At 35.3% G+C, this 19,297-nt stretch overlaps 1 protein-coding gene across 7 annotated transcripts in view; it reads left to right on the top strand.

Annotated features, from left to right (window-relative positions):
- The window catches only part of LOC111056736 (probable aldehyde oxidase 2), a 95,730-nt gene that overhangs the window by 12,168 nt on the left and 64,265 nt on the right, over positions 1–19,297 (top strand). For 3 of the 7 annotated variants that reach the window (XM_039420618.1, XM_039420616.1, XM_039420617.1), the window contains exons 2-8: positions 3,390–3,472; positions 6,608–6,660; positions 7,504–7,673; positions 9,250–9,410; positions 13,428–13,578; positions 15,258–15,543; positions 18,123–18,349. In XM_039420618.1, the coding sequence (XP_039276552.1) occupies positions 6,609–6,660; positions 7,504–7,673; positions 9,250–9,410; positions 13,428–13,578; positions 15,258–15,543; positions 18,123–18,349 (1,047 nt within the window). In that variant the 5' untranslated portion in view covers positions 3,390–3,472; position 6,608. Of the gene's footprint in view, positions 1–3,389; positions 3,473–3,675; positions 3,874–4,601; positions 4,608–6,607; positions 6,661–7,503; positions 7,674–9,249; positions 9,411–13,427; positions 13,579–15,257; positions 15,544–18,122; positions 18,350–19,297 lie in introns of those variants that run through there. The other 4 variants (XM_039420615.1, XM_039420614.1, XM_022344133.2 and 1 more) reach the window with 3 other exon arrangements.

Raw genomic sequence — 19,297 nt, 5'->3', positions numbered from 1 at the left:
AGTAGGTAAAAGTTGAGCCACCTTCGTCGGCCGGCTCTCCAACCCTGTTTATCTGGGATGCACGTAGCACCTAGATCTTCCAGACAGTTTAGCGAGTTTAGCTATATCCACCCGTCATTTCTAGCATTCGTTCGTAACGAATTCACTTCGTTACACTACTGAAACATTCCCTGCGTATCTGGGATGCGCGTAGCACCTAGATCTTCCAGACAGTTTAGCGATAACTAAACGTCATTTGTAGCATTATCCTTCGTAACTAATTTACTTTGTCACACTGATGAAACATTATGCTGTTGTTATATAGGTAATTTTGTATGCTGCACAATTTTGAGAGATGTTGATCTATTCTATTTACCTGTCATTTTTGCTTTCTTTGTTCTCCAATTGCCCACGCACAAGCCTAGGACAAAATACAAGCATCACGTTCAAAGTTAAATTCAATCTGAAATTGAAGTTGCACTATCATCATTGCTTATAATAGTACACTATCATTATTGCTTGTTGCGTTGCTCTTATTTTATTTCGATTTCTAATCAACATTTGCTTGTATGAGGCTCTTCAATCTTTTTTCCCATAGCTCTATAGACCAGGGTGGGATTTGGCTTCCTCCACAACCATCCTCCATTCCTTTAAGCCTCTTTGTCTTGAATCAATCTCCTCCATCCTCTATAGCCCATCTTTATTAAATCATCTCTGATCTTATCCTCAGGAAAAAGCCTGTTTTTCTGTTCCCAATCATTTTATGATCAAGTTGTTTTGCTGTTGTTGTTGTTGAATAAATCCTCCCATCGTATTCTCGGTCTGTCGCTTTTCCTTCTCGAGTAAAGCTTATTTTTAAGCACTATTTTTGGCATTCTGTTCTCATTCATCCTGTGAACATGTCCAAACCATCTAAGTCGCTGTGTCTTTTTGAAGCGTACTACGGCCTCTTATAAATGATTCAAGTTTGGCATTGGTTCTTTTTCTCCACTTCATTAACGGGACTATGAATTTTCCTAAGCACCTTCCGTTCCAATACACTCAAGTTGTGATTGTCTTCCATAGTCAAAGTCCACGATTCAGAGCCATGGCTCTTCAAAAATACTGCTACGATATTGAAGTCTTATGGCCAGACTATAGGCCATATGACGTATATTAGGCGTTTTCAGACAGCGTTTTTGGAGTCGGCAAGGCAGAAGTTCTCCGATTGGCTGATTGGATTGTCGCTTGAAAAAACGTCTAGTAAGACGCTTGGAAAAATGCTTATTATGGTCTGGTCTTTCTTCATTCAAGAAAAAATTTCTTCCTCTAATTTCAATTCTAATTCTCTCTTTATTTCACATACAAGGTGACATAACCCTCATACTATGAATGTCATTCTCTTTGCTAACTAAGTGTAATAATTCTAAAGTTTTTAATTTTTTGTGATACATTCTGTGATTCATTTAGAGTATAAAATCAACCTTCAAAATTCAAAATTTTAAATCATCATTTCTGGACCGAAAATCAAGTGACGATGCAGTGTGTGACTATATAACCTTCTTTTGGACAAAATTAACATTTTATCAAAATTTTTGGAGAGAAATAGTACAGGCTGAGCCTAGTTTTTCCTCCAATGTCATAATTGTATTATGATTATAGTATTTTATACAATAAATAAATAAAAATAACTATTACTTTGATGAATTCTCCAATCGAACAGATTATTCATCATCATTTACAATCAACTTGAGGACAAAGAAACAGACTACAGTCCAAAACTTCTTTTCATTCCAATTTCATAGAATAAATTGTCCAAATAAAGGTTATGTGCGACTTTTTAATTCTTCACTAACTTTTTCCACATTGAAACAAAACACAAACACTTGAAATAATTTATTTTGAATTTAGAAAGATTAAGATCCGAATTGATAACAAAATTCCTTCTACTTGACACTCAAAACTGTTTTAGATTAACTGTTTGTTAGATTCCAACTATTTTTTCTTGAGAACCGTATTGTTTGGAAATTTTAAAATTCCATATTTAGCGTGACTTTTGCGGTTTGATATACATTCTGGAACCCATCAAACACAAACCATTTTTTAAAAATTTACTTTCAATTTCCATTATAGCCTATATTATCTATTATTATAGTATTATCGAGGAGTGGCCGTAGCCTAGTGGATTAGATGCTGGCTTTATAATCCAGAGGCCTGGGTTCGAATCCCAGCCTGGGCAAGATATTTTTCTCGGACCACTCCCGTGTTTCGGATGAGCACGTTAAATCGTCGGTCCTGACTGCCTAAAAAACAGTCATGTCAGAGGCCCTGAAATTGATCAGTTGTGACCTGAAAACTCTGACACCAGACCTGAGCCAGCCAGGTTACTCGAAATTATTATGTATTATTATAGTATTACAGTGGTCGCCAAACAGTCGATTGCGAGCTACCGGTAGCTCGTGGGGTAGTTTTTGGTAGCTCACAGAAATGCTCGTGCTAAAGAATGTCGTCCAGTTTGAATATAAACACTTTCTCAGTCTGAAGAAAATCAATGACGAGAAAAATCCTCCACAGCACCAAATCAATAACAAAGAATACGTTACAATTCTTTCAGACTTGAGACAACAGTTTGATCAACGATTTCAAGATTATAAAATCATATCAAATATGGTACAATTCATAAACTCTCTTCTGTAGAGATGCAGAAGATTTCGCAGCTTGTGTTGTAAAACATTTTGGTGGTGATCAGGCCTCAGTTCAAATGGAATTTGTGGATTTTCAAAATGATCTCTCAGATCACTTTCTACAACTGGGAATATTTGTCCTCAAGTCCCCAAAGAAAACTATCCAAATATTATTCACGTTGCATTGAGGTTGAAAGCCATGTTCTGCTTTATTATTTCATACTTGTGTGAAGCATCTTTTTAAAGTATGAAATTCTTAAAAAATCGATATAGGAATATATAGATTAATATATAGACTTAATAGATTATAGATAGACTCTATAGATTATAGATTTAATATATAGACTGACTGATGAACATTTGGACAACTGCATCGGAATGGCGGCTACAACGTACACTCCAAACATCAAGAAAATACTTGATGACCAAAAAGAGTTCCATTTCTCTCATTGAAATGTACATTTCAACTTTTGTTATACTTTTTGCTATGAGATAAGTAGATTTCAACAACAGAAAATATCTAAAAAGATGTATCTTTATAGACAATAAAAGTGTGAAAATTTCATCTTGCGTACCGTACTTCAGTCTAATATTCGTTGGTAGCTCACTAGAAGATTTATAAATGCTATTCTAGCTCACAGGCTCATCAGTTTGGCGACCATTGTAGTATTATCTGCACCTAGTTTATACTAAATAGGTTCCTCTTGATATTTTGTTAATTTTTATCTACTTATCTAATTGTTTCAGTTTACGTGCAACAATTAGTGTCACTGCAGACTGCACTGTTCAAAGACAGTATATTACATAACATGAGAACTCAAACAGAAATGGTGAGTAATTTTCAGTTGATACAGCATATAATAGTCCTAACTATCCTCTACTGTATATCATATCTATTCTACACTCCATAATAGCTTGATAACTTCAATATTGTGACAAGTAAGAATTTTTTTGTTCAAAATAATAAGTTAATCCTATACCTTATTTGTGACACATTCTTGATAAGATTGGAGAAAAACAACAATTATGTTTAGGAATACTTATACTTACCATAATTAAAGATAGTAACTACTGATTAGTGGATACCGTACCAAATGATTGTATTGTATTTTCACAATACATGTCATAATGTTAGATTGGTTATACTCGTGCCTAATGCAGCCTAATTCAGAAGCTTTTTAAATATTGAGAACCGACATGCACAGGAAAAATATTTAACCTAGCTGGTTAGGTAAGTGCTATGTATTTAAAAAATTAATTAACTTGATAATTCACTCAGACTATAAAACTTTCATTTTGAGTCAATGATTTGATATTTTCACAATGTAAGTAAGGCCAAGTCTATCTTTATCATGAAAATATCAAGTTTTTTTATTAAGGCAAATCTTAGCTTTAAAGCTCAAACTTGCCCCCCGTTCACATTCAAAATTAATTTGAAAAATCTTTCTTTTATTTCATGCTTGACATACCCTGAAATTTTTATTGAATTTCCATCCAAATTAAAAAAAATACAGAAGTAATTGTAATAATTGAAATTATGTGATTCATATACAATAATTCGCATGGACTTATAGCTACTTTTTTACAGTATTATCCATATAGTCCACGTTATAATGGCAGTATTCGATCAATATTGGTGTTGATATCCTTGTCTATCATTCGAAAATGCAGGTAGTACTATCCTTTTCCAGCTCTACAACGTTAACAGATCGTTTTTTAACAATGTAGAAATATAATTCATTAACAAAATATTCATTCTCTATTAATTTTATCTTTGAAAAATATAATTTCTAATAAAATATATTTCTTTATTTTCAACAAGAATAAACCGTTAATATTATATCAGATTTACCGGTATCAGCTATCAGGCAGTTGGGGGACGTGGACCTCATTGTAGTTGGGAATACTGATGCAGTGGTCGACAAGCCTGGCCAACTATTGGAGGTTGCCAGTGATTGGTTCCGGGTGAGCATACTTACATTGATGAGAGGAAGACACTAAATCTACTCTGCACTCTAAGGCAGAATCCACCAAATTTCGAGGAATGCAGTGTGAAGCTGTTTGGATTTATGATGGAAGGATGCCACATTGACATGGTAGCAGCAGGTTGACATGATCTGCAATAAACTGTTGAGAGCTACATATCTGATGTGTTCGCTGAGAAGTCATTTTTCCTTGGAGTATCTGGCAATAGCATACTATGGCCTCTTCCACAGCCATGCCAATTATGGTATTTTGTTTTGGGATCATGCAGGCGGCTACAGAAAAATCCTGCTCCTACAAAATAAAAAGTCATTTTTCCTTGGAGTACCTGGCTACAGCTTATCATGGCCTCTTCCACAGTCATATCCATTATGATATTTTGCATAAGGGAGATGCAGGCAGCTGCAGAAAGATCCTGCTGCTACAAAAGAAGGTTCTCCATCACCTTGTCTCATCGACTGGAACACTGTGCGCCAATCTTTAGAAAACTAAAGATTGTGACAGTCTATAATCAATACCTGTTTAGTTCGCTGTTAGGCTTGGCGTACACCGGTTAGTCAAGACAAGATCAGACACGTTTAGTCACAATACTTCACATAGTTGCTTATGACGCAACTCACACTGATTAGTCATTGCAATTAGACATGACTCCATAAGCAACTATGTGAAGTATTGTGACTAAACCTGACTAGTCTTGTCTTGACTAACCGATGTACGCCCAGCCTTAGGCTAGGCACACACTAGTTAGTCAAGACAAGACATGATTAGACACAATACTGAACATAGTTGCTTATGACGCAACACACACTGATTAGTCATTGCAATTAGACATGTCTTCATAAGTAACTATGTGAAAATTGTGACTAGTCTTGTCTTGACTAATCGGTGTGTGACCAGCCTTAGGCAAGGCTAGTCAAGACAAGATCAGACACGTTTAGTCACAATACTTCACATAGTTACTTATGACGCTACACACACTGATTAGTCATTGCAATTAGACATGTCTTCATAAGCAACTATGTGAAGTATTGTGACTAAACGTGTCTAGTCTTGTCTTGACTAACCGATGTACAACCAGAGTTACTGTTGAAAAGAGGCCAACATACCTTTCAGCAAAGAGGACATGTACACAGCCGCAATACAATGAGGAGGAATGATATAGTGTGGTCCACGTTATAATGGCAGTGAATAAAGATAGAAGAATAGCGATGCCAATTCTCTGCATTAACTAATTGTATTTCTACACTGTCAAAAACATAATTGTCATCGTTGTGGACCTAGAAAAGGATAGTACCACCGTCTTTGTCAAATGATAGACAAGGATAGCAAAACCAAAGTTGATCAAATACTGTCATTATAACGTGGACCTCACTATAGTAATCTGCCTCATGCCAGTCTAACTCGATCGCATAGTAGCTATCCTGTCCTTGCACATGAGATTTACAACAGGATGCCGGTGTATTTCGTGAGCAGGAGGAAAAGGTCTTTGAGAGAGCACTTCATGAGAGGCTTGTACGTCTCGCACTCTACTCCTTGGATATGAAGAAGCGATACAGTGTTTTCTGAGCTCTATGACTCACCTCTCATCTTGAGTTCATTTGTGAATAAGTTTATAATATTTTGACGCAATCTATCTCGCAAGTGCTGGTCATGACTGGCTACTACCATAGAGAAACAATAGCGTAAGTAGATATCCCATGGTATAGGGCGTTTATGTCGCAACTTTTACTGTTATCTCAAGCCGATTACTGTCGATTTTTACTGTTTTGACCGGGTAAGAGTGTTTGAACGGCACAATATGAGAGACTACCAGCGTCATCCAACTTCACGGGAAAGAACTACGTGGACTATCGGCTTGAGATAACAGTAAAAGTTCCCTATACCATGGGATATCTACTTATGCTATTGATTCTCTTTTGATACTACTGAATACTGAATGTCTTTAAAACAGTAAAATTAAATTTTAACCTATTATTTTCCAGGATGAATAAGGAGGATGTAGTAGTTTTCACTATAAATGAAAAGGTTCACAAAGGTATGTTTCACCACCATTTTACTTATCTGATCCATAGTAGATTATTGTGGCAACACATTTAATTATTTATTGCGACAGCATTCCTCATATAAAACATCAATTATGATATGTTATAAATATGATACAATTAATAATATTAATATTAATTAGGCTGTCCAACTCATCAACAATTGAAGATGATGCCTTGAGCATTAAAACTAGTTCAGTTTTAAATCAATAATATGTGAACTTGTAAACTTAGATAACATATTGTTCATTCATCACCTGAATATGGTGAAATTTCACAACATTTCTGTATCTAATTTGAATTTATCAAACAACACTATTACCCATTCAGCAATGCTGACTGTTGAAATTGACTCCACCTTAGATTTATTCATTTATTAGTCAATAAATCTAATTCATGTTCCTTTACTATTCAATTAATTTCAATCACTTTACCGTAATATGTTTATTTACTCTCTCAATTCTTTATTAGTGGATATTACTTATTAATCTAATTTATTTATTGAAAAGGTACAATATGTGAGAGCACCTGGTAGACCCCATTATTATATTCGGTTTTTACTCAAATCAAATTCAAAATTACTAGTTTTTTTATTTCTGGACTGAAAAGTGGACTCAAATCAGTTCAAGTGGATAGCATAACCTATAATTTTTATTCATTCATAACTCAACCTTATTGTATTATCATTCATCCCATCATCATCACCTAGGCTTAAAACACTCCTAGAAAGTCACCTTTGTGAAATAATAATTAATAAATTACTCTCATAACACACAAATTTATACATCCATAAATTTCATAATATTGCCCCTTTATAAATTCTTTTGATTTTCCAGTGACTGGAGAAGTAGCGATTGAGACATCTCTGAATGCATACATACGAGACTATGCCAATCTCAAAGCTACCAAGTTCATGTGCTTGGAAGGGGGATGCGGGTGCTGTGTGGTTTCAGCTAGGATTCAAAATCCTTCCACCAAAAAGTATTCCACCTACTCTATTAATTCGGTGAGTTTATCTTTTTTACATTCTCCAACGTCATTTATTATTTACTGTCTATTGTTAACATTATTTAGAAGCCTTCTGTAACTATAGTGAGGTCCACGTTATAATGGCAGTGGAGAAAAACGTTGCCGAACCTCTGTCTTGTCAATGCCTTTTATAGACGGTTTGTTGGTGTAATAATAACTGTTCATTCTTGTTTAAAATAATCAAATTATATTTTATTTAGCAATAAATTATATTTTTTAATAATTGCGTAATGAGTTTACATAATTAAGATGAAATATTTTGTTAATTATTAATTCTACATTGTTAAAAGACGATCTGACAACAAAGCAAAGCGTGAAAGAGATAGCGCTATCCTCTTTGTTGAATGATAGACAATGATAGCAATACCATTGCTAATCAAACACTGCCATTATAACGTGGACCTCACTATAAGGTGGCCACTAACGACAGGACAAGTGTGTTGAACATGTGTGTACACACATGTCGTCATACATTGATGTGTCATGACAGCAGAAGGCCATCAATGTTGATAATGAATTCCATGCGAATCTAAAGCATGCTCCTGTCAGTGAGTAAATATTTCAATTTTTTTTTTAGTCTGTCAATTATTGTAGTCTGGAAGTCGTCATTCTAGTGTTGAAACTAGATGAAGCATGTAGTAGTTCATAATAGATGAATAAATCCAATATAATTCATTTCTTTCTATCCTCAGTATTTTTGCAGGCTAGGTGAGACCGAAAATTTGAAGTCACAAAAATTAATATTTTTGATTCATAATTTAAGTAATTAATTCAATTTCGATTTCAATTATCATGGTATGTGAAATATTGAACCGTTCTCAGAGGTTTCACCAGGATCACCTATAAACCTGACCTGCGCCTGTAATTGGACAAAATGCGCCTATAATTGCACAAATAATAATGGCCGCCGTATTTGGTGTTGGTGGCCTGCATTAATGTATTAAACGGGAACTAGACGAACCGAGATTTTGGCAGACTGAGACCCTCTCAAACAGCTGATTAGTGATTTTCTCTTACGGTAGTTACACACCAGTTAGTCAAGACAAGACAAGATATGATCAGACACAATACTTCACATAGTTGCTTATGAAGACCTGTCTAATTGCAATGACTAATCAGTGTGTGTTGCGTCATAAGAAACTATGTGAAGTGTTGTGTTTGATCATGTCTTGTCTTGTCTTGACTAACTGGTGTGTGCCTAGCCTTGGTGAAAATTCCTGTAAGTCCATTAACTACGGCGGCCATTTTTTTCTAGGCTCAGGTCCGATAGTTTAATATAGAGCTGCGTACAGACTTGAGCGCCACGAACACGCGCATTCAACTTTTCATCAGCTGATTATATCTGTATTTGTACAGAAACAGTAAGGTACAGATATAATAGACAAAGCATCAGCTGATGAAACGTGAAATGCGTGTGTTCATGGCGCTCAAGTCTGTACGCAGCTTTAGAAGTCATGGCTTCACCCATCTGTATAAACTTGGTCACAAAGTTTCTCTTATTCAAACAATGCTGCCAGTTAGAAGTGAATCTAACGGGTGTGTTTTGTTGGCAGTGCCTTGTGTTGGTGCACGCCTGCCATGGCTGGATCATCACAACCAATGAGGGCATTGGCAGTAGGGCGAGAGGATACAGCAGCATTCAAACCACGCTGGCCAAATTCAATGGATCGCAATGCGGCTACTGTTCGTCTGGCATGGTCATGAATATGTACAGGTAACTTTTCATTTTCGTCATGAATTGAACGAGCGTAGCAACTTCCTACTCTTGACTTGAGGTTTGAGTCGTCCGTTTATGGGTTCATTTGTATGTTCCAACGAGGATGACTTTCGAATGCTTTCATCAGTCAACTTCTAACTTCTCCCAAACACATTCTCTTTGAACTATAGGGTATCTGATAAGTCACTCCCTATTTTTATACAACTATAATTTATTTATTCATGAACCGATTTTGTTAGAACTACATTTTTTAGATAGAGAACTCCTTGAGGTTGTGTTCAACACCAATTTTCATTTGTTTCAGTTTAAAAATGCCCCCTTTCTTGACTGTGGAAAAACGAGCCAAAATAGCAGCTCGTTATGAGGTCTGGGGATCTGTGGTGCGAGTGCAAAGGTGGTGGAGGGCTGAACGAGGGATCCATGCTACACTGGATGCAAAAAAATGAGATATTTCTTAAGAATCGTTGCAACAGAGTAACTTTCACGAGATACTTGACGCAGTGATTTCTTAGGGCTCCTCATGAACATTTCACGAACTCTGACAACATTCTCTGCTCTCATTGACGTTGATGGTCTTCCTGATCGTCTTGTATCTGCGACACTCCCTGTTGTTAGTAATTTGGAATGGAAATTTTGAACAGTTTTTGCATCCAGTGTTGCATGGATCCCTCGTTCAGCCCTCCACCACCTTTGCACTCGCACCACAGATCCCCAGACCTCATAACGAGCTGCTATTTTGGCTCTTTCTTCCACATTCAAGAGAGGGGGCATTTTTAAACTGAAACAAATGAAAATTGGTGTTAAACACAACCTCAAGGAGTGCTCTATCTAGCAAATGTAGTTCTAACAAAACCGGTTCATAAATAAATAAGTTATAGCTGTATAAAAATAGGGAGTGACTTATCAGACACCGTGTATAAAAAATATCCAGTTCGTTGGCCAACGAAATTAATTAATTTCATCAATTAACTTTAAATTTCCCAACACATATTCTTTGAACCGTCATATAGATCGAGTTCGTTAGTCAACGAAATTGACTCACTCCTTCGTCCTTTTTGAGGACATAACAGGATAGGTAACATTGAAAGAGTGCATAAGACCTCTAGATCCTGGAAATCACATTAATTGATTCAAAAGCTTCAACATTACAAATAATATAGCCTACTCGTATAAGATAAACCGGGACAACGTGAATCACAGCCCATCTACTATAGAAAGCGGTGGAAAACGAAGGTGATAACAACGTCTTCCTATCGCCTTCTTTCCACTGATAGCGTTCTAAAACATGAATCATGGTAAATCTGATATAGGTATAAATAGAAATACAAATCTCAGTACCCTTCTTGATAATTAATAATTAAAAAGGTTACTGAGATTTGTATTTCTATTTATATTACAAGTAGCCCTTAAGGCTGTGCAAAGGCTAAAAATAAACTTTCTACTGGTGATATTTTTCAAAGTTTTTCGATTTGTATATCATCAAGCTATCAAAATAAAACGTTTTCTTAAGAAAACATTTTTTTCGATCATTAGTTTTTGAGATATGAGCGCCTCAAGTTTAAATTTTTGGGGCCGAACATTTCAAATTCGGTAAGAGATAAATCCATGAGATTTACAGGATTAATTCTTCATGGTATTGTTGATTGAATAAGACAAAAATCTTCTAAAAATATCAATTTTTGAGAAAGTTATTCAATTTACCAAAAATAACTCAATTAAAAGTCATTTTAGTAAATTGAATATCTTTCTCAAAAATTGATATTTTTAGATAATTTTTGTTTTATTCGATTAATAATACCAAGAAGAATTTATCATCTAAATCTCTTGGATTTATCTTATACAAATTTGAAATGTTCTGTCCCAAATATTTAAACTAGGCGCTGATATCTCGAAAAGTAATAATGTTTTCCTGAGAAAACTTTTTCATTTTGATAGCTTCACATATTGAAAAACTTTTTAGCCTTTGCACAACCTCAACAGAAAAGAGACTGATATAGATAATATTAATTTTTGATTCTTGTTTATAATGATAAAATATGTCTCGAATATATTAATTTCACCAACAAAATATATCTTTCCAGGATTTAATGATACATTTTCACAATTGAGATTGAATATTTTGGTAGTTCATCATATTTTATCTAAAATACTTTGTCTAATAACAGACAAGGATAGCAAACCAATGTTAATCAGGTGCTGCCTTAATCACTCTATGAAACTGTAGTGCCTAGTCCACACTCTCGCTGCGTCGCTCGCCAAACGGCCAACACGAGCGGCTTGCGTTCGTCTCACCATCCACACTGCAATATACTTGAATACTTACTTACTTGAATACTTGAAGTCGTTGCCAAGGACTGGGGTTCGCAGATAGGCAGTGTCAAAGTTTCCCATTCAATTAAAATAAATGTGACCAGAAGAAGAGCGCCCCATCAAGGTCAGTGGTAGGGAGCCACTCGCCTTCGTTCGTCTCTTTTTTAAAAAAATTGGAGCGAAGACGAGCAGAGCCGAGTGAAGGCGATCAGTGGCATAGTAGCCATCCACACTCTCGCGCTCATCGTCATTTGTACACACTCGGAGATAGTGAAGCGCCGGTATAATACAATGCATCTACACTTGTTACTTACTGTAATTACTGCTACTAACTGTAATTAATGTTACTGTCACTTACTGTAATTATTGTCACTTACTGTAATTACTGTCACAATAGCACAGTCCCCTAAGGGATAAAGATGGCCTTGAACCCTCCAGAGATCAGATCTTGCTCAGGAAGTACTGGATCCACCGGCCGCGGGTTGCTAGTTATCATGGTGAAGAGAAAAGCTGCCAACCAGGGGAAATCACCTATAGTGAGGTCCACGTTATAATGGCAGTGTGTGATTTGCAATGGTGTTGCTATCCTTGTCTATCGTCCAACAAAGCAGATGGCGCTATCTCTTTCACGCATTGCGATGTTGCCACATCGTTTATCAACAATGTAGAAATTCAACCAATTGACAAAATATTTAATCTCAATCATGAAAATTTATTATTACATCTTTAAAAAATATATTTTCTTGACAAATAAAATATGATTAGCCCTAACTATTTTCAACAATAATGAACAGTTGTTAAATTAATCAGATATACGAGTATCAGCTGTTTGGGTGGCAAGGCTGAAATCTGGCAACCCTTTTCTCCTATCTTTCTACTGTCATTATAACGTGCACCTCACTATAGGCTGGCCACAGACGACAGGGCATGCATTATGAACATGTGTGTACACATACAGCAAGAGGTTTACATAAAATAAACAAATATAACAATAAATAAATTTATTTGAATAACTCAATATTATTCGTTACAAGTGGTAATTGAGTGGAATATCTGTAATGAATTTATTAATTCAAGCCATCTAAATTCAAAATTTATAGTTTTCATGTTTATTTTGGACTAAAATTTTATAAAAATTGTACGCGTGAAATTCTAACCTTACCTTGAACATTGTCACCAAATTTGGTAGAAAAATAGCACAAGGACTACCTTATTATTGTATCTACCAATGTTATGTTATTACAATAGTGTCATTTGCATTGTAAATAAATAAATAAATTAATAAAATAAACCACAAGTTATGATGATAGAAACATAATTTAACCACAAATAGAGCAGTGAAGAAAAACAAAACGTAGGTATAAAATCCTAACCTCAAAAAATGTTGCACGATGCGTTTCGCTGTTTCGCTGTGGTCACAGCTGTGTTGACACAACAATGTCTACAACGATGTCACAGTGACTGTGTATCATGCATGCTCTATCGTTAGTGGTCAGCCTTAGATACTTGCCTACCGACTTGGAAGTGCAGATGGATAGTAGTTCGCGTGCCTGCACTTCGCTGTATATGCAAAAAGCAGGTGACCACTTGGAGGTGTGGGGTAAATGTGTGGTTAGCAGTTGAGCAAATATACGTGATCGTATAGCTCTATACTACAACACTGTAGGCCTACTTGTCACTTACACCCAGTTATTGACATTTCAGCTTGACAAAGTCTGGGAAAAGACTGAGCAAGAAAGATGTGGAGCAGTCTCTGAGTGGAAACATTTGCCGTTGCACCGGATATCGGCCAATACTGGATGCTTTCGGCTCGCTGGCATCTGTTGCTTGCAGTAAAGGCGTTTGCGACATTGAGGTAGGCCAACTATAGTGAGATTATCATTATACCATAGTCGTAAGTCAGCACCTTATTAACATTGGTTTGCTATTCTTAGCTATAGACCAACTATATCCAGATTCACGTTTTAAAATCATAAGTCAGCACATTGGTTTGATATTATTGTCTGGCACAAAGCAGATAACTCTATCCTTTTCTGACTCCGCAACGTTGCCAAATTGATTATAAGCCATGAAAAAATACACCGTAATTTACTACTATGATACTTAATCTGAAGATTATAAAAATTAACTATTACGTTATAAAAATATATATTTCCTTGACGAATATTATATAATAATTGATATAGAATTGACATTGTAGGACAGAAAAAAGTTGCTCATTAGTCCTCAGACTAGATAGCAATCTATCGTTGAATAAAAAAAAATATATATATATATAGAATTGATTATTATTAGCAAGAATCAACAATAATTACCTAATATAACAGATATACATGATAAGTGTGGCCCGGGCTTGACCTGTCATGCAGTGTTCCGATCCCACTCCGATCCGATCACGGATGATAACGGCGTAGAATAGTGCTTGCCACACATGTCCGGCAAGTGATCCGTCTCTCCACCCTACAGAAATACCGGACATGAGTAGGATTGGAACTTTGCATGACTGGTGTGACCTCGGCTTAAAGACTCATATAATTACTTTTTTGTATTCTCACTTATGTAGGTCTATAATGAATCATTGTAATTATTGTTCTATGGAAACAAGTTTTGGGAGAAGTCCTGTTTGCTTCTACGTTTCCATTGATAAATATTTTTATGTTTCCCTATTACTGTCATTAATAATTGATGATAATTTATGATATACTGTCTTATAATTTTAACACACTTTTTTATGTATTTGAACACGACGTGCAGTCTATTATTAAGTAAATATTGAAAACTTTTACTTACTGACTGAAGTATACTTTCAATCGTCTAGCGATCATTTTCAACAGTGTAGACCGGAAATGTATTGATGGTTAGGAAGATTTGTGGTGTTTATTATGTGATCAAAAAGTTTGTTGGATTTGAATTTGGATTTGGATCATTTTCAACAGTGTAGACCGGAAATGTTTTGATGGTTAGGAAGATTTGTGGTGTTTATTATGTGATCAAAAAGTTTGTTGGATTTGAATTTGGATTTGGATCATTTTCAACAGTGTACGTTGAATTCAACAGTGTACAATTTGGATTTCAAATCCAACAAACTTTTTGATCACATAATAAACACCACAAATCTTCCTAACCATCAAAACATTTCCGGTCCACACTTTTGAAAATGATCGCTAGACGATTGAAAGTATACTTCAGTCAGTAAGTAAAAGTTTTTAATAGTTACGTAATAATCGACTGCATGTCGTGCTCAAATATATAAAAAAGTGTGTTGATACAAAGCAGCTCGGAATGAATCAAGAAACCATCACCATATAATTTTAGTTATGATTTTGATTATAATACTAACTTTGCTACTTAAACTCTTATTACTGCTTTCATGTTTCACTATTACTATTATTTATTGTTATCATACTATAATACTAATATTTAAAATAATATTTTGATTATAATACTAATTTTGCTACTTATACTCTTATTACTGATTTCATGTTCCACTATTACTATCATAATTACGTATTGTTATCATGCATCTATTTTCAGGATGTGATATCAGATAAGAGACAGGAAGGATTGAATGATGTTGATGAACTACCATTATCTTCTAGTTTCAATGACGAACAAAATGACTTGGCATTCTTAGACGATAGCGAAGAAGAACACCACGAAGACCATTTCGTCGAGATAGCTCTAGCTGCCAACAGCTTCAACATGAAAGATAGATTTGGCAAACAGTTCTACTATGCCAAAACCAAAAAAGAGATATTCGAGATTTTTGATTTGATAGGCGGAAAGTCGTATCAACTTTTATGTGGTGGAACTGCAAAAGGTAATTTATTTATATTCGTAGCTTTTATCTAGGAAATATCATAGAGAAAAGATAGACATGGTAGGGCGTTTATGTCCAAATTTCACTGTTAACTCAAGCCGATAGTACATGCACTTCTTTTCCGTGAAGCTATGTGACGCTGGTAGTTTCTCATACTGTGCCGTTCTTGCACTCTCACCCGGCCAAAATTGTAATAATCGGCTTGAAATATTGAACATAGAGAGCTATACCATGGGATATATATATTTTTCTCAATGGTAATATCCAGAGTGGTCAAAAAGTGACTACCCATGAGAATATGTCATTTGAATATCATTATGGGCTTTATTATGAGCTCCAAATCAAATTTTATTTTTAATGATAACAAAAAATTTTTACATGAGTGTGACAACTGTATCAACAACAAATCAAAATCAAATTCAGAGAGCTTCACTGAATATATAATTAACATGAATTGATAAAAACAATATAAAAACCTTGTAGTACCCTTTATTATTAAAAACTTTAAAATTTTTCAACTACTAGTTTCGACCCTAACTTAGGTCATTTTCAAGTTGAAAAATTAACATGAATTATAATCTACCGGATGGAGCAGAATCAACACCCTAGATTTAATCACTGAAGAGCTCATTTGTTACATAACGGAGTGGGAGTATAGAGTAAAGAGAGATTAACTTTTTAAAGTCAGCATAATATGATTAACATTAGTTTGCGATCCTTGTCTGTCAATATAAAATGCAGATAACTTCATCCTTCTGCAACTGTACACTGTTGCCGAATTGCCAGGAATGTTAGTAGGCTATTAAGAAAGGTATTGGATTACCAGAATATTCAATCTCAAGTATTTGTACACAATGTGAATAAATAAATAAATATGATGACAATTCATTACCATTGACTTGGCGAGAGTGTGGATGACTACCATGCCACCGCTTGGAAAGTGACTTGGCGAGAGTGTGGAAGACTACCATGCCACCGCTTGGAAAGTGACTTGGCGAGAGTGTGCTGCTGGCATAACAGTGAGCATAAAAGCAGTATGGACATTAGTGAGATCCACGTTATAATGGTAGTGGAGTAAGATATGAGAACATCGTTGCCGATTCTCAGTCTTTCCTCTCCCTTCTATAGAAGATAGCTGATACTGATGTATTTGAAGTTTAGTTCGCGTCCTATAGCTTTGCCTCAGTGACTTTGAAACTGCATACAGGTAAGGTATGGTTCGCTGGGTGATATTCCTACTTTTAAAAAACCATAAGCTCCAGATTACCTAGATCCGTAGATGAAGGAAGCACTCTACAGATGTTCGATGTTTTTGAACGGGTAGTATAAATTGTAGTCTAGTGGGTCTCCGTTGAAAGGCAAAGCTACAGGACCCGGATTGTAATATTAATGATTCATTCTTGTTTTAAATAATCAATTATACATACTGTATTCGTCAAGATCATATTTTTTCCAATGATAGATCAATAAATTTTCATCACTGAGATTAAATATTTTGCCAATTGATCAACAATGGCTATTTGTCTTATCATTCGACAAAGCAGATAGCTCTAGCGCAACGTTGCCAGATCGTCTTTTATAAATGCAGAAATACAGAGTGACACAGAATAATGGGAACATTAAAAACGCCATAAAACATTAGTGGGAAGGGCAAAAATGATTTAATTCAAACTAATGTAAAGTTCAAGACTTGCCATTTGAGAATTATTAATAACATCTATCACTTTTTGACAATTACTTCTTCAAGATGGCTTCCTCCTGCACGAATACACTCTTGAAATCTGTGTTGACGATTCCTCATTGATCATCTGGGATATTGCGGATTTCATTTTGAATTCTGTTTTAATTTTTAATTAATTCAAAATTATTGAATAAATTGCGAGCGAAATCCACTTGGTTGAATCATAACAGACAATTCAAAATTAACAATATCCCAGCTAAAATGTTGCAGCAATCGTTCAGGAATCTCAACACAGATTTCAAGAGTGTATTCGTGCAGGAGGAAGCCATCTTAAAGAAGTAATTGTCAAAAAGTGATAGATGTTATTAATAATTCTCAAATGGCAAGTCTTGAACTTTAGATTAGTTTGAATAAAATCATTTTTGCCCTTTCCACTAATGTTTTATGGCGTTTTTAAAAGTTCCCGTTATTCTGTGTCACTCTGTATAATCAATTGGCAAAATATTCAATGTCAGTGATGAAAATTTATTGACCTATCATTAGAAAAAGTATTATCTTGACGAATAAAGTATAATTGATTATTTAAAACAAGAATGAACCGTTGATATTACAGTCAGGGTCGTGAAGTTTTGCCTATCAGCGGAGAGCTACTAGACTGCAATACTACCCGTTCAAAAACATCGAACATCTGTAGGGAGCTTTCTTCATCAAGGGATTTCTGCATTTATAAAAGATGATCTGGCAACGTTGCACTAGAGCTATCTGCTTTGTCGAATGATAGGAAAGGATAGCAACACCATTGTTAATCAAATACTGCCATTACAACGTGGACCTCACTATATCATTCCCAATGACTTTATAATATGAATCTCACAAACTTTTAAAATACTTTCCGCAGGTGTGTACAAAAGTGACACTACCCCGGACGTGTACATTGACATAACAAAGGTGGCAGCACTGCAGAGCATTAAAGTGTCGAATGTCATAGAGATGGGAGCCAATGTAACACTCAATGATGCCATGCTCTTCTTCAGATCCATTGCCAAGGATCAGCCAATCAAATTCGGCTACACATCTGCTCTAGCTGATCACATCGCTCTCATCGCTTCGTTGCCTATACGAAATGTGAGTATTCACTCAACATTATACTGTAGTGAGATCCAAGTTCGCACTGTTGCCAAATCGTTTATAGGCTCTATAGAAATATAATGAACTACCAAATAATTGTAAAATTAAGTCAATGAGCATGTTAAGTTACCTCAAGAACCTTGAGCATGTTAAGTACCTTAAGTCGTAAGGTACGAGGGACTGGAGTATCCGGAACTGTAGTCATACGATTTGAGTCGCGCTAGTGTGAGTATAGCCCATTAGCTATAAGTCTGCGGCCACACGACCATTTTTCACGCGCAAACGCAGCTTGTTTTCACGCCGCCTGAATTCATCCTATAGTGAGGTCCACGTTATAATGGCAGTGAAGAATTTTAAGATACGTCATAATTATCTGGGGAGCTACGAAATTTACATGTACGAATTTTATACATGTTGAACCTCTCTATAAACTTCAAAAACGAATACTAAAAATAATAGGCTTCAAGGAGAATCAATTCCCCACGAACATTCTTTTCAAGGACAGTAAAGTACTGAGTGTAAGACAACTCTACATCCAGGCTATCATCACGCGAATGAGGAGAAACAACGAACACATAAGACTGGCAGATCATAACCATCAAACAAGGCAGAGAAACACGAATTTAATAGTACCAAGGATGAACACTGTATTTGGGCAAAGAAACTGCATATATTTGGGACCAAAAATTTACAATTCAATACCAAGTTACATTAGGGAAGAATTCAATAGACACAGGTTCAAGAAAAGTTTTTTTTTCCTGGTTAGTTGATATTAAAGTAGAAAATTGTGAAAATTTAGTTAGACTGTAAGTTTTGAAACTATTTGTTCTTCATTCTTTTCCTTTACTAGTTTTCCATTTTTCTAAAAATTAACTTTCTTATTATTATCCTTGATATAACATTAATATTTTATAATTTTGTTTTAACTAATTTCATAATAAAAAA

Source organism: Nilaparvata lugens, chromosome 2 (genome assembly GCF_014356525.2).
Source record: "Nilaparvata lugens isolate BPH chromosome 2, ASM1435652v1, whole genome shotgun sequence".
Lineage (NCBI taxonomy): Eukaryota > Metazoa > Arthropoda > Insecta > Hemiptera > Delphacidae > Nilaparvata > Nilaparvata lugens.
The sequence above is the reverse complement of the archived record's forward strand: the minus strand, read 5'-3'. Positions and strand labels throughout refer to the sequence as shown.